The 23,153-nt window shown below is 26.0% G+C and overlaps 1 protein-coding gene across 2 annotated transcripts in view; it reads right to left on the bottom strand.

The window, feature by feature from the left end:
- Positions 1–1,636: 1,636 nt before the first annotated feature.
- LOC129988439 (tudor domain-containing protein 5-like) overlaps positions 1,637–23,153 on the bottom strand; it is a 55,050-nt gene continuing 33,533 nt past the window's right edge. The window contains exons 12-25 of one of the 2 annotated variants that reach the window (XM_056096666.1): positions 20,271–20,418; positions 19,581–19,642; positions 18,078–18,147; positions 17,900–17,986; positions 16,004–16,195; positions 12,413–12,744; positions 11,658–11,741; positions 10,584–10,707; positions 9,929–10,008; positions 8,007–8,072; positions 5,781–5,883; positions 4,727–4,857; positions 3,403–3,565; positions 1,637–2,484 (exon numbers count right to left, since the gene is read on the bottom strand). In XM_056096666.1, the coding sequence (XP_055952641.1) occupies positions 3,439–3,565; positions 4,727–4,857; positions 5,781–5,883; positions 8,007–8,072; positions 9,929–10,008; positions 10,584–10,707; positions 11,658–11,741; positions 12,413–12,744; positions 16,004–16,195; positions 17,900–17,986; positions 18,078–18,147; positions 19,581–19,642; positions 20,271–20,418 (1,606 nt within the window). In that variant the 3' untranslated portion in view covers positions 1,637–2,484; positions 3,403–3,438. The remainder of the gene's footprint in view (positions 2,485–3,402; positions 3,566–4,726; positions 4,858–5,780; positions 5,884–8,006; positions 8,073–9,928; positions 10,009–10,583; positions 10,708–11,657; positions 11,742–12,412; positions 12,745–16,003; positions 16,196–17,899; positions 17,987–18,077; positions 18,148–19,580; positions 19,643–20,270; positions 20,419–23,153) is intronic. The other variant, XM_056096667.1, reaches the window with a different exon arrangement.

Here is a 23,153-nt window from a genome sequence, read left to right as displayed (position 1 = left end):
CAAGCCATGTTATTTGACCTACAGCTACTAAACTTTGCAAATTTATATTACTCGTCGCCCCAATTTTCGAATGATAAAATTGGCTCATGTAAAAACACTTCTTCTATGATAACCCATGTATAAGTGAGATTTACTGACTCAATAGAGAATGAAGTCTAATCTCTGACGTATTTGACCATCAGAGACAAAAGTGAATTTAATTACCCAACAGGGAAAGAAATCTAAACTCTAGAACATATATGCTCATTAGGACTAAAAGAGTTGTTCATATTAGAGCGATTAAAAAAAATCTAATTAAAACATTGAACGAAATTTTAGCGTTTTTTCCATAATAACTTCAAAAAATAATACAGCTCAAGATTGATTTTTATATCATTTTAAAATTGAAACACTAATTTTCCAATGGCATCAATTCTTTTGCTGTGTATACTTTTTCTAATTTTAATCAGTTTTTAAAAAAATATTTTGAGAATATTCTCTAACAATATATTTCATCGTGGAAATTTAAATCATTTTAATTGCTGCTTCTAACATTTCGTCCTAGTTTTTTTCTACTGTTGAAGATTAAGATGTGAAGATTTAGCATACTTTTCAGTATAAGGCATAGCTAAATTTTCTTTTAAAATTTCATTTTACTTAAAGTTAAGGCTTAATTTCAGAAAAAAGAAATGGTGAAAATTTTTTAAAGTACATACATTTTTTTTTAAATTGTAGCTTCTTGTAACATAACTGGATGCATAAAAATATAAATTAAAAATTAGGGAAATGTACAACACAAATAACAGAATAAAATAAGGCCCTAAAAATAGCATGGATTATATATCAATCAAGAATTTAAATTTCAAGTTATTTTGATCAGTAAGCTAGTTATTAAACTCAAACACAATATTTAATTAAAATTTTTAGTAGTCATTAATCTTGACAAACTAAACGTTAAAGATGGCTAGTTAGTTTTAAAGAGAATATATGTATGCAGTTTGCTGATATTTTATAGGACTAACTTAAAGTTACCAAATTTGGCAGGGATAATTTTTTTTTAATTTGAATAAAAATGCTAGATGTCTCAGGAGATTTTCTTCAAAATTTTAATTACAATATTAGATGAAATTTTAATGCCTTCCCCCATTATTATTGGAAACACTATAGTATAAAAATAAAAGTTACATCACCTTAAAATTAATATTATATATATATGCCAAATTAATTGCTGGGCAGTTTTGCCATTTTAAACTTAATTACAAAAATATTTTCAAGGTTATTTTACAACAATATATTTCCTTCTTTTAAAGAAATTCAAATAATTTTCTATTTTGTTAAAAGCTGTTTTGTTTCCTTTTGTTGTTATTTCACCAAAGATTTTTCTCCCATTATTGATAGTGAAAATGTCCACAAAAAAAAAAAGAAATCTGATCAATATGCAGGTATGATAATGAAGGTATTAAGCCGCAATTTATTTTTTCCTGATTAGTAGGTTTTTCTTAATGCATACTTGTTAATAAACTTTTTGAAAATTAGTTGTACTAACAATAAAGGTTTAACTTCACAGGCACCAATATTAAACCAGTTAGTCACCAAAGATAATTAAGTAAACAATACAGACAAAAAACAATAAAACAAAAGTATTTAAAAGTTGGAATGGAGTTAACTTTTTATTGACACTTTTTTACAAAAAATACTAACATGACTATATTTCAATGAATAAGACAAACAAACAAAAACAATTAAAAAAAAATTTTCATTCCAAATTTTGATATTTTTAGCCAGATATTTCAAATGAGCAGCACCATCATTACTTTAGATTTTAAAAATCCTCTTTAATACTAAACACTTAAACAGTGGGAAAAAATTATAAATTTTTCTGCATTGAACTATAGTCAAATTAAAAAGAACAGCATTGCCTGACAATTTGGTTGCCAATTGTCACAGATAAAAATTAAAGCTCTTTGGTTAAATGATTATGCATTGTTAGAAGAATTAAATTCTCACTACCAATGATATTTGACAGACATGATCATCAGAAATTTACTTTTCTTTTTTTATTTGTTACTTTTATAATTTTAACTGTTACCAATTAAACTTACTCAAATGAAAACAAAAATTTTGGTATAAAAATATATACTACAACAGAAGATCAATAATATATGTTGGATACCTTTATCACAATGGATTCAAGCCTTCTTATTCATAAACAAATAAAATAAACATAAACATACATACATACATGCATGTGCAAATTTGATTCTGGTTTCAGCAACAAAGTAATGAATTGGGAGGCAAGTCTTTATAGGATAAAGAAAATGGCCATCACACAACATTAAGACACAGCAAACATTAAATTTTACAATACAAAAAAGCACCTTTAAACACAAACATCAATTTCTGTTTATCACAGATAATTTCTATTTCTTCATCACCTTCAGAGGAAATGCAGAAATGAAGATAAACAAACACTGGTAGTTCCATGATTTTACAAAAAAGTAACACCTGTAAAGCAAAAAAGAATATATAAATACATATGTATTCTATTTTCAATTTGGAAAAATATACATGCCAATTTTTTTGTTTAATTTGAAAAAATTTAATTTTACTCACAATTTTTCAAAAAAAAATTAATTCCAATTATTAAAGTTATTTCAATGTCATAATTTTATCCTAGTTCATATCACAATGAAATTTGTGAGCCTATAAAGTTTGAAATAACTATAGCATTATTCTAAACTTTTTTATAATTCATATGAACAGCATAATATCAGAATCATTAAATAAATTATTTTGCAATTTTATCCAAAATGACAGAAAAGGTCTGAAATTAGAAACAAATTATTTATTTTTACTTTCAAATTAGAATATAGTTTATTTGCATATCTTTTGGAGAAAAAGTTATTGATATATTTTTCAAGCATATAAGCTATTTTTGCATTGTTTAATCTTTTGCCATCTAAGCTTTTGATTCATATTCATATACGATCTTTATTCATAAAAGTATAAGCACTTCTTCAAGTTGAAAGGTAAGTTACGATGCAGGAAAATATTAAAAATATTTTATTGTTCTCAATAGATGCAAGCGTTAAAAAAGAAAACAAGATTTGGGGACTACATAAAATATGAATTAAAATCTGAGGATAAACTATTAACTCAGCAAAAATGCATACAGAATGCAACATTACAATTCAATAAAGGATTATATGAAAAAAATGATGAATTAATTCCACCTATTATATATGTTGGAGAAAATATTTTGAAATCTTATGAAGTATTCTTAGACAAGATCAGATTGACATTAAAAAAAATTCAAACAAGCATCCATTATAATTTCAAAGATAATTAATGTACAATAAATTAAATTAGAGGCAAAAATTGAATTAAAATTACTAATGAAAATTCTAAACAAACTTATATCACCTCTCCATTGAATTGTATTGAATAGTAATCTCCTTTCTAGGCGAAATTGCTGCAGATCTGCTCGATTTCTTTGATTCTTCTTATCACTTTGTTGTATAACAATTTAAGCTTCTCTTTTTCATCTGACACATCTTCAGGATTCTTAGACCGTTGTGATTCCAGGCTGGGGAAAAAAAAAGAATCATTACCAAACTTAAATGTTAAACAATTTTTAATTTGAAGAACAAAAGAACAACCAGCATTTATAAAACACACTTTAACCCACTCACCCATATAAAATGCTGCACTTTAATTTTCTCATATATGCAGTATACAAAGAGAAAATATTGCAATAAAAAAAATCAAGTTTTGATATATTCATAGAATGGACAGATAAAACCTGATTTTTTTATTGCCATGAAGAGAGCAAAACAATATTAACTTTAATGAAAACAATAAGCACATTAAAAAAAGAAAAGAAAATTTACTGAAATAAATTCACATTTCATTTTGCAAGCCAGAAAGAAATAAAAAACAAAATTTTACTAATACTTTTAAATACAAGAATAGCCACTATCTAAAAATAATTTCAAGGAATCATTATAATTATATGACCAACATAATTGCACACTTTCTGTAATGCAAAACTGTATGTTGTCTTAAATTTTACTTCTTCCAAAAGGTACAATGGATTTCACAACTGAACCGATGCAGGTAAATTTGGAATGTCCACATGAACATTCAATGACCATGAAAGATTTTTCTAAAATTTAGAATCTAAACTTCACATTGTCAAAATAAATTAAAATAAAATAACAAAAAAAAAAAAAAACAATTATATATAGTTGAACTTGGCTACTTCAAAATTTTAAAATTATTATTAACCAGAATTTTAATTTTTCCTCGTTAAAACCTTTCGGTCTCTAAAACTTTAGATTAATATAATGTTAATATATTAATAATTAGAAGACATTTTTTTTTCATTTTTTAATTGCTTTTGTTGGTTCAATGTGTCTACATTTTGGGTTTGTAGTGACTGTCTTAATTCCTCAATAAATTTTATACTTTTAAAAACCTTTAAACACTGTTTTCCTTTATGCTTTATTTTATAAATGTTGTGACGAAAATGCTGTATAACGTTTATTTATCACAATTTTTTGTTTATTTTTAAAATCACTATTTCTTAAAATTCGTTATCTTTTTACACTTAAAAATTCTATTGCTATTCTCCTATTTATCCCCTAATTCAAATAACCCTTTAAATTGAATTTTTATTATGGTTCTTGCAACTTTGCAAGTATCCCAGTTCCTCTATACTACATACAGAACTGAAAACAGGTTTTACTTTTGGCGTCGTATACGTATGCCCTGCTTCATTGTTTGAAGATCATAAAGACAGAGGCGATTCAGTTTATCATCATCAGTCTTCCCTGCAAATTCTTCCTCCCCATCAGGAATTTCTACTTCCGACAGTTCCTGAAAATAATTGGAAGATTCCAATTAATAATAATGACAAGGGCATTTCATTTAAAAATGGTTCATGCAGCAAATGCTTTAAAATTGAAAAATACTTTTAGCAATTCTTGTTCTTTGGAAACTTAAGAAATAAATACTATTGAAATTTTACTAGTGTGTTCTTTGTAACCTCAGCAAGAATTACAAGCCAGAAGCTTTGGTTGAAATGGTTTCTTCATCTAATTTTGCACAGTTTTGAGATACTGCAAAAATCAGCTAGATTTTCATGCTGTTGAAAATTTTCAAAGTAAAAGGGCGCTAGGGACAGGTAAAGTAAGTTTTAAGGTAATAGATTTTTGTAAAGAAAGAGGAGAGTTTTTCGGTATTATTTACATTGAAACCGAAACTCTAGCATTTGATAGAATATCTTTATATTTGCACTAACAATTATTATGCAGTTTTCTTCTAAAATATAAGCTATCTTTTAGTTGCATTTGTCAGTTTTTATTATGAGTTCATTAAAAAAGAAACAGATGGGGAAGGGGGAGGGGAGGCAAATTTATTATCAGATAAATGCTGCCTAGAATATCTCAATTCTAATACCAGATATGGATTTACCCAAACTGTAAAAATTTCATTTAAATAAAATAACACTAAGTTATCTTATTTTTATTTATTTACACTGTATATATTAATTGCAAAAAACTTAAACAAATTTACATCTACTATCTTATTTTCGTAAAAAAATAACTTTTCATTCCATCTGCTCAAATTAATTTCTTAATTCATCAATGTTGAAGTTTCTTAGAAAATCTACTAATTATTAAAACATTCACAGACCAGAGATACTGAGAATTTTATTAATTCTGATTTAAAAAAATTTTTTAATTGAAATTAGAAATATAAACTTTTAGAGAAAAGTATTGAATCAGATTTTTCTTTACCAGCCACATAGGGTGCTCAGGATTGAAGGAAGAAAATTCATTTAGAATTCTACTTCGTAGTTCAGATGATGGATGGCCAAATACATTGAGGATTTGAACAAGACTACAAAAAGATCAGTAGAGAAATTAAAGGGATAAAATGCAATTCTGCATCCAAATTAATAGCATGAAATATATCAAATGAAAGTATTACATAATAGCTGCAAATAATTGCTATAAAAAAGATAGAAATATCTTTTTATACTAAATAATTGTTACCACCAATATACATATTCACTGGCATGATAACTATTCTTAATACAAAAAATGGGATTATAAATAAGCAAAAAATATTACAATCTAAACACAATAGTTCAAGTCAAATTCTCTTACAACTTTTTCTACATTTTGTAAAACTAATGGATTCTACAAAAAAAGTCTCACTGAAAATATTTTAGTAACGAAAAAACAAATATCAACTGCAAAAACAAATATTTAAAAAAATGCATATTAATAATAAAATAAAAAAATCTTTTAGAATATCTGATTACAGTTAATGAATGAAATAATTTATTTTTATTCCATAATATTTAGAAAATGAAATCTATATTCTTATATTGTCAATACAAGGATATTTCCATTTACACTCATGATTATAATATGGTCTATTTTATATAAAGACAGATTGGCAAAATTGATGTTTGAACATTTTAAAAGGAGGCAAATCTTTTACCAAAAAGGAGAAGATATATAATTAGTTCACAGATTTTTTACCCCACATCCTTCAAACTTTTCTGGCACACTACCCTTTAAATTTTAAAGTAAAAAAAAAAAGATTTAAGTAACCTATTTAGGCCTGTAGGAGTACACAGGTTAAATTTTGTGATGGATATTCTATCATTTTGATTTGGGGATATTCCATCAGGACATTGCACCGCTAGACTAAGTGAGCATTGCAGTGAAATGTGAAATTGAATAAAATCTCTTGCATTTGAATTTTAAAAAGTGTAGCAGATTTAGCAAGATTTAAGGTGCAATTTAAGGAGGCATACTAAAACTCTATATTCGAGGGCAAAGCTTGAAATATCTTTAGAGATTCGGATAGACTTAAAAGATCTCTACGCTCCATTTTCAATACAATTAATTTATAAGAAAATCTTAAAATTAACTATTTTATTTTAAATAAAAAAATAGGCTATATAATTAAAAATATTTACACAATTATATAAAACAAAAAGTAGCGAAATTCAAAATAAAATACAGAAAATTCTGTGCAACTTTTAAGTAAAAATGATTAAAACTACTTCTACTACTATTATTAATAAGAATATTTTTAAAAAAACCATAAAGCTTCAGAGACCCAGGGTAAGGATTGGACACTTCCAAGAATTTTAACACACCCATTCCTTGAATTCAGTCAATTTTTCACGAAAAAAAACAAGCAACAAAGTCACAGATGATCTTTTTACGTTGTGTAACAAGTTTGGCATAATGCTCTAAATATAGACTTTTACAACGTGTACTGTAACTAATAATTAAACTAAACTAATACTGTAACTAATAATTAAACTAAAAATAGACTTTTACAACGTGTACTGTAACTAATAATTATGGGTCTGTTTGATTCAAAGTGTCATCTAATATTAAAAAAAAAAAAATTAAAAGTGATGTCTACACCTATTATTTTCCATTTATAATTGAATTTAATGATTTTACAAGTGAACAAAATTAGGTGTTCCATATAGTAGAATACAGAACCACAAAGGGCTAAATATGTTTCCATTATCAATTGCAATTTATATAAATGTTATTAAAATTTTCTTTATTGCTTTTTTAAATGACTAGCAATCTCAATTTAAAAGAATTTGAAAAAATAATAATAATACATCTATAAAAATGTTTTTAGGGAACACCATTGCTTGATTAGTAGCCCTAATAAAATATTGAAAATTCCTGTAGATGAAAGGAAACAATGAAAATAGCATGTAGGAAAGTAATAACCTTTTTATACAGGATTTTAGATTTTCACAATTTTACATACAGATATCATATGGAAGCAGAAAAAAAAAGAAAGTGGCGAAGAATTAGACTTATAGTTCATCATAAGTGGATTTTTCTTTAAATATATAAATGCAAACATCTTTAACATTTTTCATACCATTGACAAAAGAATTGTTCTACGACAATTTTAAGAAGTCATCTAAGTAAAAGCATCTTTAAAAAAAAACAATCAAAAGATTAACTCACGTATTCAAGGGATAGACTAAAATGTAGAATTGTTCATTTCGTTCCTTAAATCCTTTGACATGAAATCTAAAAATAGACCAATTTCATTAGATGAATGTTTAATATCTTTTAATAATAATTTTTAGAACAGAAGATTTTATTCTTTTCATTACTGATTTAATATTTAGAAACTTATTAGAGAAAAATTAATTTTAGAATCAGTTTTAAATTTGCTTATCATAAAATTATTAATCAAATAAAAATAATAAAACAAAATGACAAACATTATATAATGTTTGTCATTTATGTAATGTTAACATGTAACAAAATTTTGATAAAAATTGTCCAATTATTGTTAAATTTTGATAACGGGAAACAATGTCTTTTCTTACAAGATAAGTAACAAAAATGCAATCAAAGAATAGCTCTTGTAGGAATTTACAATGCAAGTAGACATAAAAAAAAAAAAAAAAAAAAAAAAAAAAAAAAAAAAAAATTGAAAATAGTAATGATGTTAAGAGTACAGAACTAGACATCATGAATTGCGACCAATGTTACAATGAGAATTCACTAGACTGAATTACTTTACCTCACTCACATTTATAAAGAAGTTCTAATAAACATGGAAGTTTTTAGAGGAACCTCTAGATTTGAAATTCTGATAGAAATATTGCCAAAAATCATGCATTTTCTACAATTTCAGTTTTGTTGCTAAATATAATGTTCACTGAATTTAGTGCATGTAATAAGAATATCTATAAATCTTTCTTTTCAAAGATAAACTCACATGAGAGAAACCCAATATTACAGATTCATAACAAAATGTCAGATCAAAAAATAACAAACATTTGAAATGTGGATGAAATTACTTTTAATAAATTGGAACACCAATTACATTCATATTTTCATTTTCAATAAAACTTTAAACATTTTCTGATTTACATGGCTTAATTTCCTTATTGTAGTATTGATTTTCACACCAAAACATGTTAAAAAGAATGTTTCATATTTTTTAAAAATAAATTTCCCTCTTTTAGTTTTTAATATAGATATCAACTTAATATTATAGTTATTTTGCAATTTTGTTTATATTTTTTTCCTTAGTCATTATAAAATTGTATGATTTTCTTTTATCAAAAAAGTATATTGATATGTAAATTGACATTGAAAAGAATTGAAGATTTCAAATTGCAAAAATTTTAAGCCATTATGATTTGAAAATTCATTATCATAGTAAGAGAGAATACAGTAACTACCATTTCAAATATTTTTTAGTAAGTAAATTTATTTTTAAGAATATTATTCATTTTTCTCTTACTTTTTTCACCAAGAAAATTCAAATACAATTCATTTACAAAAAATATTCTAAATACAAAAAAATAGTATTATTTTAAGGGAAAAAAAAAACAAAACTGGATACACTCCACTCTTATTCAACTGGATCTTTTTCTTCTGAGAAGCAATCAATCATCATCATGAAATGTCTGACCTATTCAGTGTTGAATCATGGTCCTTTTATTTTTTCTTCCCCCACCAGAAAGTAAAGAAGTTTCACTTATAAAAACTTAATAATAGCATATGGACAATTAGAGATAAAATAACTGTATTGAGTACATCAAAAAGCTAATCAATTAAATCATCAGATTGTATTTTCTCATATGGAATGAACACTAAATGGAATATTATTGATAATTAAATTATGAAATTATTGTGTTGTCATCAGCAACATACAATTGCCCAAAATTTCATTTTTAGAAAATGAAAGAAGTTAATTCAATTTTAGAAACACGAAATGTAGTTGATTTACTAACCTAATAATTTATTCATGAAACTTTCTAATTTCAATAACAGTAAGTAAAAACTTTTCAAGCCTAACATGATAATTCATAAATCAACATATGCCAAATTATTAAATCAAAACTAAAAACGATTGTTACTCAAACCTTTTCAATTGATCAAACATATCTTCATTTTGATTCTCCCATATCACTGTATTGGACAAAACAGATTCTCCATTCTGCAGCTAAAAGTGAAAAGGAAAAAAACTATTGAATGTTTTTTTAACTGTTTAGAGACAAGAGTTTTCTAAATTTTTAAAATAGGCAGAAAACAATACTGGATAGCATGTTAGAGAACAAATTCTTACAACATTTTTTTTTAATTATTATTAAAGAAATGATGATTTCTTTCTTTTTTATTAAAGACCCTTTCTTTCAGGATAATCAAACAATATATAGCATAATATTTACAGTAATTAACTGATTTTGATTCATTTTTAACTATTGATTTTATAAAAATAATATTGTACAAGAAATTTTATAAGAACTGGTTAATTAAAAAATTGCAAAATCATTATATGATAAATTAAAATGCCTGTAAAAAGGAATAATTAAGGAAACTTAATAATTTATTAATTAAACCAAATAACAATTTATAGCAATCCAGAAATAAAGCAAAGAATTCCAAAATATGTAGCGAGAAAGAATAAGTATCATTCTTAAAGATAAAAACACGTTTCCTAAAAGTGAAAATAGAAATATAATTTATAATAAAACTTGAAACATTAAGCCACCTTGGAAATAAGCTTAAAAGACTTACTCGTTGAAGCAAATAATCAGAATTCTTGTTGTACCAAATGAGACTGCAAATGTCTCCACAGGAGACAAATGGTTTTGATTCATAGATCAAAATGTGGAACATGTAACCATCATCTGTTCTTATTCTAGAAATAGACCAAAGTAATGAACATCTACTAATAATCAATATGAAATAAACACAAGGAATTAAACTTTAAAATAAATTACAATATGATGGCTTTGCTAAAATTCATTTTAAAATTATCATAACAAGCTCTCTCATTTGAATATGCACTGTTTTTTTTTTTTTTTTTTTATCAAACAGCATTTAAAATTTAATTAAATTACCTTTAAGAATTTGTATTCAAATAGTTGAATATCATTACCAAACTATAAAACCAATTTTGCATAAGATTTACTTTTACTCACAAAAAGCAAAGCTTCATCTCTTTTAAATTTACAACATAATTTAACCAAATTTAATTTCCTTTATAATAAACTACAATGATAAATTTAATTATTTGGAGTGTGTTGAGAATATGTTGGCAATTTACAAATAAAGACTGAATTCAATCGAGACAACTAACGCTTAACTGAAGTAACTATGACTAGATTTAATTCATATTTCAGACAGAAAGACAACCATTCAATATGTAATGTATGTACACTATGTATTAAGTAAATAGTTTCTTTGATTTGTTGTATTACAATCACAATTAAATGCCTTATTTATATATTGTAATATATTGTAAAAAGATTACTATTTTAAAGTTATTTAGTTATGTAACCATTATAAGTTTCATTTTCATTAGTTTTATTCACATTCATTCGGTTTTATATACACTTTATCACAATAAGTATAATTTAAATTTTAAAAATTGCACTCACCGGCACATTAATTCTTAAAAAAAAAAAAAAAATCCTTTACATAACTATCTTATAAACCTTTTTGCTTACAATCAAGTTAAAGACTATTTTAATGTTAAATGATTACTTAACTGGAACTAAACCCTTATTTAATTTTTAAATGAAATTCCAGAAACTTTATTGGATATTAATTCGATACTAAAATGAAATGGATGAGGAAAAAAAATACCTTTTTACATATCTTTTTGTAACTATGGACACCTTCTGGTAAAATTCATCAAAAAATGCATCATCAACATCATCAAAAACTTCACTACAGAAAACAAATGTTTCGTATGAAAATAAGATTCAATTTGCAATTAACATTGCAAATAAAAAAGAAAAAAATTACAGATAAAAAATATAGAAGTTTTAACCAGAAATATACTTATAATTCAATAGATAAAGATATCAAGGAAAATCCAGATCCAGGCATTTTATGTCATGTGCATTATGAAATTCTTCTTATGATAAACCAATAAATTAAGTTTCATATTTTAACACATTTTTATTTGATCAACATGTTGACAAGATAGTTTGCTTTATAGTAAAGAGAAGAACAAATATGCTATAAATGATTTCTAACAACATCAAGATTCAATGTATAAGAATGAAAAAAAAAAAAGTTTCTGTAGAAATTTTTATTTTATATGCACTTTCATGATTTATGAAAATTAGTGATAAACCTTATAGTGATCTGCAGCAACTGACATGCATATATTAGCCAATCAGCTTTTAAATAATATTGGTTTAAAGCGCAGTTAAACGAATTTCTTCAGCCCTGCGATATGTAAGCACATAAAGCCATTAATTAGTGAAATAATGTGAAAGTTCTACAGCAAAGTAGTAACTGATGGCCTGATTGTAGCAAAAGAATGAAAATTATCCTTAAAGGAAAAAATTACGTTTGAACTATAAACAAAACAAAGCACACAAAGAACTTACTTCTCTTCAGAAGGTAGGGAACAAGAGGCAGTTTCTTCAGAAGAAGGATGAGACAATACTGTTGACGGATGCTGCCAACTATCAGTAACTGAAGGTTTGGGACATGGAATGGGGGGGACAATGTGCGTAGAAGGAGCCTGAAACAGTTTAGAAAAATCTACACCAGATGCAGATGAGTTTTGGGAGAGGTTCTGAGCAGCCTGAGCTATAGCAGCAGTGATGGCAGTAGAATCCATTGGAAAGTTAGAAGGGGCAACTGGTGAAGTCTTGGATGCAGCCAGAGAAGAATAGGCCTGCAAAAGCATTCCAATAACTTGTGTGGGATCGGTTGCCTGTAAAAAGAGAAAATACGCATTTTCATTCATTCACACAGAAAATAAAAATAACTGTACATATAAACATCAGAGAATCATTAATTTTTTCTCCCCCCCCCTTGAGTAGGAGTAGGGAATGAGATGAATGATGTATAAAGGAAATGTAAATATAAGCAATAACTAATGCAGAAATGTAATAAAAATAAAAAATATATTAATATTTAAAACATGCACAATTTATATTAATAATATCATTCTCAATCTACACTGTAAGAATCAGAATACCAATCATAATATTTATAAGTTACTTACTATTTTGCAATCTAATGTTAAATCTGATTAAATATGCATAATCTCTAGTCATTTTAGTATTCTTAATAGATTTCAAATCATATAAAAACTTACAACAATAAAAATATTGTTTTAAATTAGTTTTAAGCCATTAACCATATCATAAATTACAACCTGCAGAAACCTTGAACTGTTAAACCAAACCACTGCATTATTTCATTAGATATATAACAATATATTTAATTATACTTCAGAGTATATAAAATTATATTTCACTCAAAGTCTTCTCAAATAATTTTAAAAAAATTATCAGATGATTTTCAAATATAACACAAGACAAATTGAGCAACATTAAAGAGAACATACACTCTCCATGTATAGAAATTTTTAAAACACAATTTATTACAAATCAACACAGAAAAATCTGTTTTCCAGATAAATTATCTATATTAATAATAAAAACGAATGTATGTGTGCACGCATATGTTGGTGCTTTATAGTCCAGATTATTTAATCTATATTATCTAGTTCGGCACATGTATACCATGGAAAATAGAAATGTGCACCTCAGAATGAGTTTAAAAAAATTTTAATTAAAAATTAAGCGAAATTCCAGCATTTTTTCACAGTAACTTCCGAAAATATTACCGTAAAAAAAAAAAAGAATTTTATATCACTGCAATATCTTAAAAAACTAGCCTTTTAATGACACCAATTTAATAGTCAAACAATTTTCTGTTGAATTTTAGCAATTTTTCAAAATTATTTTTTTGCCTAATCTCTAACAACAGATTATACTGTTATCCTGAAATTCAAACTATTTTTAATGTTTTCATCAACTTGCTGATCACACGATTTTCTTCCATTGTTGAAAGTTAAGGAAGGATTCCATTTAATATCTGTGTAGCTTACATGACATTTAGAAAAACTAAAATTATCAGAGCATGAAATTTACAAGATAGATGAACCACAAATTCCCATTTTTAATAGTATCATGATGACATGGGACTGGTTTCCATTAGAAAGGTTCATGAGCCTACCATATGTAATACAATTGAAGTAACATGTCTTTAATGTCTGGCAATTCCAGGGTATCACGGATAAAATAATATTCAAACGATTTAAATGAAATTAAAGACAACCAATATCTCCGGCGAACCTGCTGGTCACCAAAGGCAACTATAAAGAAAAAATAAAATAAAATGAATGAGCACTTGTGCATCTTTGAGTACTTTACAGGCATGCTTTCCCTATCCAGTGTTACTAAACGTAGTGCATGTATACTTTGAAAAGAGAAATGAACATCTCAGATAAATTTTTTGGAAATTTTAATTAATTAAAAATGAAGCACAACATTAAAAAAAAATACTATATAAAAAATTTTGAAAAAATAATTTTTACATCATCTTAAAATTAAAACAAATGCCAATTGATACCAATTTGTTTAGTATATAAATTTCCATTTTTTAAAATCAACTTTAAAAAATATTCTAAGCATATTTCCCAACAATTTATTTCACACAAAATAATAGTAAATTTAACATGCTGTCACATTTTTGGGATAACTTCACAATAATATCTAGTTTTCAAAACATCGAATAAACCAAGAAGATATTGTACAATATTTTGTGTCAACATAGACCATGGTTGATGCACTAAAATAGCTCAGCACATAAATGAAGATAAGAAGATTCTATTTCATAGGAATAAACATGCAAGAAGATAAAAAACTCAAAGCAAAACAGATCATACTTTATTTACTCTTTTAATGAAACATCAATCAACACTGGTCCTGAAATTTTTGGGGAGTGAATTTCAAAAGAAAAAAAGTGTTAAAAAAAAAAGCTATATATATTTCTTTTTCTATATAATTTTTATTCATATATTTATAATATTACTAGCATTCAAAATTGCAAAAAGATTTTATGGGCAGTTGAATAAAAGTGATAGAATGAAGGACAAAACTTACAATTTATGCAGTTATGAAAATGTCATTCAGCTATTAAGCACCCCATCTTCAAATACATTTTAAAGACGCAAAAGATTAAAAAGTCAAGCAGAAAGGTGTTTATACATTAGAATACACCAGTTATCATTTACTTTGAGCGTTAATTGAGACAAAATATATAAGTAACCTCTAAAGAGTATAATAAGTAATAAAAAAGTAGTAACACTACAGAAGCAGTTATGAAATTCAGCAATATAAACTTACGACTAAAGCAGTATCTGAGAAAAAATGAATTTAATTGAATTAAGGTAAGAAATAATTTTCATTGAAAAAAATTACAGAAGCCAAAAGATTAAGAGACAAAGTGATTTGATTTGAGTTAAAAAAAATTATATTTACAGTCAAATAGTTTTCAGTTTTTTCCAACAATGCTAAATCTGACAGAATGGGCACATTTTGAAACTAGTGAATTATTTGAAATAAAGTCAATTCTGCTTATTTAGAACATCAGTTAACTGGCGTAGTTACTCATTTGTAGTAAAATTCTCCTTAATCAGAACAGCACTAGAGGCCTTACCAAATATAAGAAGTTCACTTGATTTTGAAGATGTTGCTACATGGATGGAGGACACATTTTTGTTTTTTCAAACCGTTCATTAGATCTTGCTAATCAATCCTCACTCGCCTCTTGTGGGAAATGCAAAAGGTTCCATTTATCATTACATTTTTTTTTATAAACATATCTTATAAACAAACATTTTTTTTTTTTAATTCATAGGTGATGCACCAAAACCACCATTAATTTTTTATAACTTACATTTATGTTCAATAATCTATAAAATGATTGTTTGATTTTGCATATAATTTATTTAATTGGAACAACTTTTGCCAATATATCTTTTTTCAATTAAATGAAATTATCTGCTAACAGTGTTTCATTTACATTACATCAAATCAATTTTTAAAATGTTGTGCAGAAAACTATTCATGGAATATTTTGGCAATTAAAATTATATAGAACAAGATTTCAATTCTCACTTGAATCGCAGGCAGAGTAGGTGGTGGTATTTCAGGAAGACACTGAGCAGATTCTTGAGGGCCTCTGAGTTGAGAATTGTTATCATTATCAGAAGATGAACAAGCTAAGTTTTCCATCAAAAGAACATCATTGATGTACACATCCTCTTTACCATTAGTATCACAAAGCACTAAAGAAAGCAAGCCATCCTGCTATTAAAATAAAACCTGGTAAATGATTTCATTAACAAAAGAATACAGAGTTCTTTCTTTTAAAGGATATTTATAAATTGTGATAACTCAAGGTGAGAATCAATTAAAACCCACACATTGAACTATTATATCTAGTGAAATTATTATAAACATTATATTCATTAAATTAATTAACATTCTATTTATTAAATTAATATTCCACCAAATAACTTTTTTTACATGCTTTATTTGGTTTGATTCCTTTCTAAAATTGAATTTTCTTTCATATTTTAGATAACAGTACAATAATTCAACATTTTCAGATATCAATTCTCAATTGATTTTACCTTAATTTTCATTGCATTTAACAGAGGGCTATTTGACAGGGAATTTGAAAAGATATTTATAATAAATTAATTATTATAATAATTAACTACAAAATACAGTAATGCCTGAAAAGTATAATAATTTTTCTTAATGAAAATTCTTAGAGTCAGTACAGAAAGAAGTTATGAAGCACTGCAACCAAAATAATATGAAAAATAAGTCATGACAAAAATCCCAGAAAATTTCAAAACACTGGAAAAAAATTAATACAATGAGGTGATTAAAATAAACAAGAGTATGTGTATTAATACCTCATGTTTCCATAAATTTCAACCTTACACCAATATTTTCAACTTTCCAGAATACAAATAAAAGCATTTTAAAATTTTATTTTTATTATTAATTATTCAAAGAAAATGTGTGAGTAAATATGCATTATTAGCTTAAAGTATATTTATTTGCACATTTCATTCTCTAATAATAATTCTAGGATTTTTAAAGATTTAATTATATGACAAAATGTTTTATTATATCAAAATTAAAACTGCATTTTTCAAAAATGAAAATTAAAAGGATCAAAATAATGAACACTTCAGGTGGAAACATTTGACAAAAACAAAAGTGTTAATCTTAAATAATTTCCCTGTAAGATAAATAACAAATTATACACATTAAAATAAGCCTGATGTGTTGCTAAAATTATATAAGTTACTTGCAGAACAGTCATTAGATTAAAAAAGGGGGGGGGGGCAAAGGAAGAAAAATATCTTTTAAGAAAATTCTTATATGACTAAAAGGAGAATTCATGACTGACAGAAATAGGTTAAAATAAGCTATGAAAGACTGAGGGGTATTGAATTACTGAATACTTCCATTTTATCAAAAGCATTTTATCCTTTTAGCATTCATTTAAAGAAATAATGAATATGAGGCTTTAGTGATAACTAATCTAATAATACTGAAAATTTTCCATCATGAGGAAAATTACTTCCTTCTTGAAAACTAAAAACCAGTAACAAGTCATCCAATCACATTGTATACTTTTCCATAAAAAGATAATCATCTTCTTCTTACTCTTATAATGTTTGGTCAGATAATTTGTGAAGATTCGAAATTACACATCATTTGAATAGAAAATTACAGATATTTGTTATGCTTTGTATTTTCTTGCTTTTCACTCAATTCATATGAAATTTGTAACTATTTTTTGTGAATTACATTTACTTTTTCACTGTTTTCAATCAGGCTTCTCAAAACTTGGAATAATTTGGTATGCAAGATGGAAAACAAAAGATATTTGAGAATGGAAAATGAAAATCATTGATGTAAACATAATGATGGGGCATTTCCCAAATAATTTACATAGAATAGAAGACAATATTTGTAGTAAATACATACTTTTATATGATGTATTTTAGCCATGACAGTTATATCAGTACACAATTCCAAAATTCTAGCTTTTGCAACTGAGTTCCGTTTACTATCCTGGGGGGAAAAAAAGTAACATATAAAACATTTTATAACAAGTCCAAATAAAAATTAAAAGGATATTTATTTACTTTTTCAAAGTACTTACTGTTAAGGATGGCTTCACATAAGCTAAAGAAGCTTTTATCGCTTGAGTTGGGAAATCAAAAAATTCTTCCCTGAAACATTAATATTATATATAAAGCTTGAATCACATTTTCAGAAAAACGGAAAAATAATGTAGATAATAACAGTAATGTGCATGACTTCCATTTGATGTGAAAGAATTGCTTAAGAATTAAATAACTATACCAAAAAGATGTATCTATAATCTGAAATATCCCTTCCTAAATTTCTATGTAAATATTTGTTATATTAATAACTAATTCAAAGTTTAAAAAGTTATTTTTAATATAGAAATAACATTTTAAATCTAAATATTTCATCTTAACTCAGTTGCAAAATTCTAATTCATCTTCATATCCCAAATATATTTTGCATCTTAAAAAACCCTCCCAAAGCTAACTTTAATAACTTTTTTATTCACAATATTTTTCCAATATAGAGATGTTAAAAAGACTCACCCTACCACATAAAAGTTTCTGATAATTCTTTCCCCCCCCCCAATATAAAAATAAATTACAAAATGACACTTCAGTTAATGATAAATAAGACACTAATATATATATATGTGTGTGTGTGTGTGTGTGTGTAATGATATTTTAAACTCTTAATTTAATCCAAATTAATTTCCAAAACTTTACCTTAATTTAACCCTTCCTAACTTCATTCTAAAATATTCTCTTATTTCGTGATCCAATTCCACTTTCAGTATTTTTCCTTAGTAAAAATAATGTGCCATCGAGAGCTACGTTTCAAATGAGAGTGATACTTCGGTACCCTTGAAAAGGTCATTCCCTCGGTGTGTGGCCGGAAATCCTATACTATATAAGGCAAGTCATCATCGGTTCGTCCCTTTTTTTTCGCTCATTTTACTTTTGCTTTGTGCCACGCTGCGTTTTCTTGAATAAAATCATGTCTGCCACTCGGAATAGAATAAAAACGAAATTTAAAATACCAAGTCTCTTCACTGTTTCGAACCTGCATTCTACTTCAGTCAAAATATGTTACATATATATATTTGAGAATGAATCCTTATTATTGTAATAAATTTTTATTGTCACTGTTTTAAATCTAAATGAATTTCTAAAAATTTCTGCATAGAAATATTGAAGAATTTGAAAGACGGTTCTATAAATGACAGATATTTTTTATTCTTACCTTTGGAAATAATCATGCCCCTCCCCCTCTTATCCCTCAAAAAAATTCTATTTTCATTAATACAGAAATATTAAGTAAGTCACTTGAATTTTCCATTTATTCTTTTTACATAATAAATGATCACATAATACAAATTTAGCAGAAGAGTGGAACACAGGTCACTGAATGTAACAAAAGACATTTTAGATGAAAATGAAAAATAAAAGAAAGTAACAACAGATATATTATTGATATTTAAACTATTGCACATTTGAAACAATATTGAAGCACTTGTAAAAATAATAAAATAATAATTTGAGAAAATATTTCAAAACATGTGATTCAACATTACCTAATATATCTCAGTAAATTCTTAGAAATGATTTCAATAGTGCCATAGTCTACATAAAACACCTAAAAAAAAAGAATTGTTTGCAAAATAATGATGTTTTTAATTAACAAAACAAAATTATGTAATTAATTATTAGTAATTATATTGCAATTAGAATTATGTAAAATGCTATTTTAATTTCAATGAAGGTATTATTTTTAACCTGCTAATTTTATACTTATTATGGCAGAGAAATATAAAAATATTTTTTGAACATCAGAAAATAATGCATAATGCTATAAATTATATATATATTAAATTTTATAATGTATTTCATTTTATATAAACAAAGTGGTCTTCATAAAAACAATGTTATCCATGAACTAAACATTTAATTAGAGAAATAACATTTTCTTTTTTATATGCTTTGAGAAACAGAATAATACATTTAATTTTACTGAATTTTTTTCAAAATTAATATAATATGAATAATTTACATGTTAGCTGCATTGTGAAATTACATTATGTATTATTTTCTTCACAACATGTATTTAAAGTATTTGCTTTAATGAAGGCTGCGTTTCAATTTTATCTTTATTCTTAGCAATTTTATCTTTATCTAACAATTCCCTCTCTTTTTTTTTTTCAATCAATTCATCAAAAAAATCACAAAGATTAATTTTTAGAAAAATCCCAATCAATCATTCTTACTTGAACAGTTTCAGAAGATACCACAGACATAATTCTGATTCTATACCAGTGCATATCTACAGGCCACAGGGCAACACCAATAGATCCAGCAGCAATGTGAAAATCTTTCATCAAATAGTCTTTACTTTGGGAAGAAGAATAAAATCTCCTGGCGAAAGAAATAATTTATTATGTAGAGAAAACACTGTTTAAAAGGTCCAACTGGCATTGAATCAATAGAATTATGTATTTTGCCTTAGTTTGGTACAAATCCTCAACAATTATATCATTAGGATATCCTATCACTATGGAAATAATTTATCTTTTCTACAATCACCATGGTGTTTTATTCATTCGTTTTTAATATCACTAATATCACACCATGTGTGAAGGCTGGATTCATTACAAATGAAAACATAAGAGCAGTTCAATTTACCATGGCCAGCTGAAAGTAACTCGATCTGAACAAACCTCTTTTTCCAACAGAATTCTGTATGAATATTTTGAGATTCCACCATTCATCATCAAAATGTTAATGAATATTTAAATATAGTTGATTGCATAGCTATTAAAAAAAAACACCTACCAATAAATTGAAAAGGATAGGTTAGATAATCCATTTCCAATAGAGGAGCAAAAAATGACAATTAGAATTAGGAAAGAAATAATCAAACTAATAAATAAATAAATATAATTCTGAATAATAATACTGATAATTCATCATAAAAATCATGCTCTTATGAAAAAGAATTCATTACAAAAATCAAAGATTGCATATAAGCTTAAGATTTATGTTAAACACAGAATATTTCTGAAAACATCTAATCTTAAAGTCATTTTATAGTTTTATTTTGATAATATTTGCAAATAAACATATATTAATATATTTTATCTAAAATAAAAGAATTGGAGATTATTCCCACAAACCAAATCAAAAATACATTTTATATTTAGTCCCATAAATGCATAATTTTTTTAAATAAAAATAAATTATTCCAAATAAAAACATATATGTGTAATAATTTCTATTTAATACAAATTTAAAAATAATTTCTCAATCATTCGAGTTCCAGTTTCATGGTGATTTTTGGGAAGTGTAGGCAAATATTTTTTTCACAGAATCAAAATGTTGCATCTGCAAAATCCTAGTTATTTTAATATGGATTTAAAATAAAATTTCCACTCATAACACCATTAAGTACATTGATTTTTTATGTTAATTATTTCACTACAATGTCAAAAAAATCTCATTTTACACATCTGTTTCTCTCTCTCTCTCTCCCTCTCTTTTTTAATTCACTTTTAAAATAACTTATTTTTTTGTTATTCTTAGAAGCCATCAGAACTGAAAAAAAAAAAAAAAAATGACTTAGTGTTCCAGTATGTACAGTTATTCAGCAATCATTGCATTTTTTTTTTATGAATGTCTTCTGAAGACTAAGGATCCCTTTAGCCCTCAGAAGACATTATGAAATCGTAAATACATATTTAAATGCAGATGCTCAATCAACAGAAGGGCCTTCCTGTTGCTCTACCGCCAGTTACTCCTTATTTTTCATGGAAATAAAACAAAGGAGAAGTAACCATTCTCAAAAAGATAAGATTGCTCTGTACCTTGACTCATTAAAAAGGGGTCCGACTCTGACTTTCATTAAAAGGGGCAAGGACAAACATATGGCATTTCATATGATGGGCTGTTTGACTCATAATGGGAACTAGAAGGTTAAAAGAAAAAAACCTGTTTGAAAATTATGTAACCTAATGTAACTTGCAAAATTTTTGCTGATGCATCACAAAACAGTGCTGAAGCTTATTGCAACAACCTGATCCTATAATGTGACACACCTAATAGCCTATCATTCCAGAACATTAAGAAATCTAGAACTAAGAGAACATTAAAGTAACATGTTTAGTCAATTGTGCAATTATAGAATTAAAATATTTTACCATAATTGATGTTTTAGATAAATATTACTATTACCCTTTCATGCTCTAAAATTTATCATTCTTTCTAAACTTGTGGTTCTCTGATTTGGCATAAAAATGCTATAAACTTAAGAGATTATTTAACTGGTCCCTAAAGTTAAGTATGTTTACTAAGAAATTAAATGCCGAAAAGACTATTAATAATGAAGCAGATATGTAATCCAGACACTTAGTTTCTTGACTTCAACATTCAATTCAATTATTTGATATTAATAAATCAAAATTCAACAAAAGAATGATAATTTATGTGATCATCATGAAGTCAAAGATGTCATTGTAATTAAAAAGAAAAATTAGCATCAAACAGTTTTCCCCCTTCACCAAAAAAATTATTAAATCAAACTTATTATCAATTTGGTCATTTTGGTGTTCAAAAAAAATGTTTAGTTCAATTACCCCTTCACACTATGGGCTTAGTATTATTTATGACATTTCTGAATTAGTTAAACATTGTACTGCATGTAAACTTAATAAAAAAGATGGGGAAAAAATTGGTTCAGTACAACAGGTGCCTTTCACAAATAAATTTTTAGAAGACATCTGACACTGTTGGACCTTTTAACTAATACAATTCAACAATAACTACAAAAAACGAATGTGTATTGTTACTAACCATATAAGAAAGCATTTGGGCTTTTACAGCAAAAAATAAAAATTTTGAAATTAACACTATTTTTTTAAAACAAGTTTTCAAAATTCAAGTCTCTATAAAATTACTACTTGCAGAAAAGCTGTATTTATTTCTCGTGTTGCAAATTCCTCTCAAAAACAGTTTGAGCCCAGAATATTCCTCACACTCTCTCTTTTCCCTGTTTTCTATCTTTCCATTTGGTTAGCTATATTGTGTTGGTATGGATTAGACAAAAAAATCTTGGCACAGAAAAAAAAAATTACATTTCTTATTTTAATATTTTTGAA

This window comes from Argiope bruennichi, chromosome 10 (assembly GCF_947563725.1).
Source record: "Argiope bruennichi chromosome 10, qqArgBrue1.1, whole genome shotgun sequence".
Classification (NCBI taxonomy): Eukaryota; Metazoa; Arthropoda; class Arachnida; order Araneae; family Araneidae; genus Argiope; species Argiope bruennichi.
The sequence above is the reverse complement of the archived record's forward strand: the minus strand, read 5'-3'. Positions and strand labels throughout refer to the sequence as shown.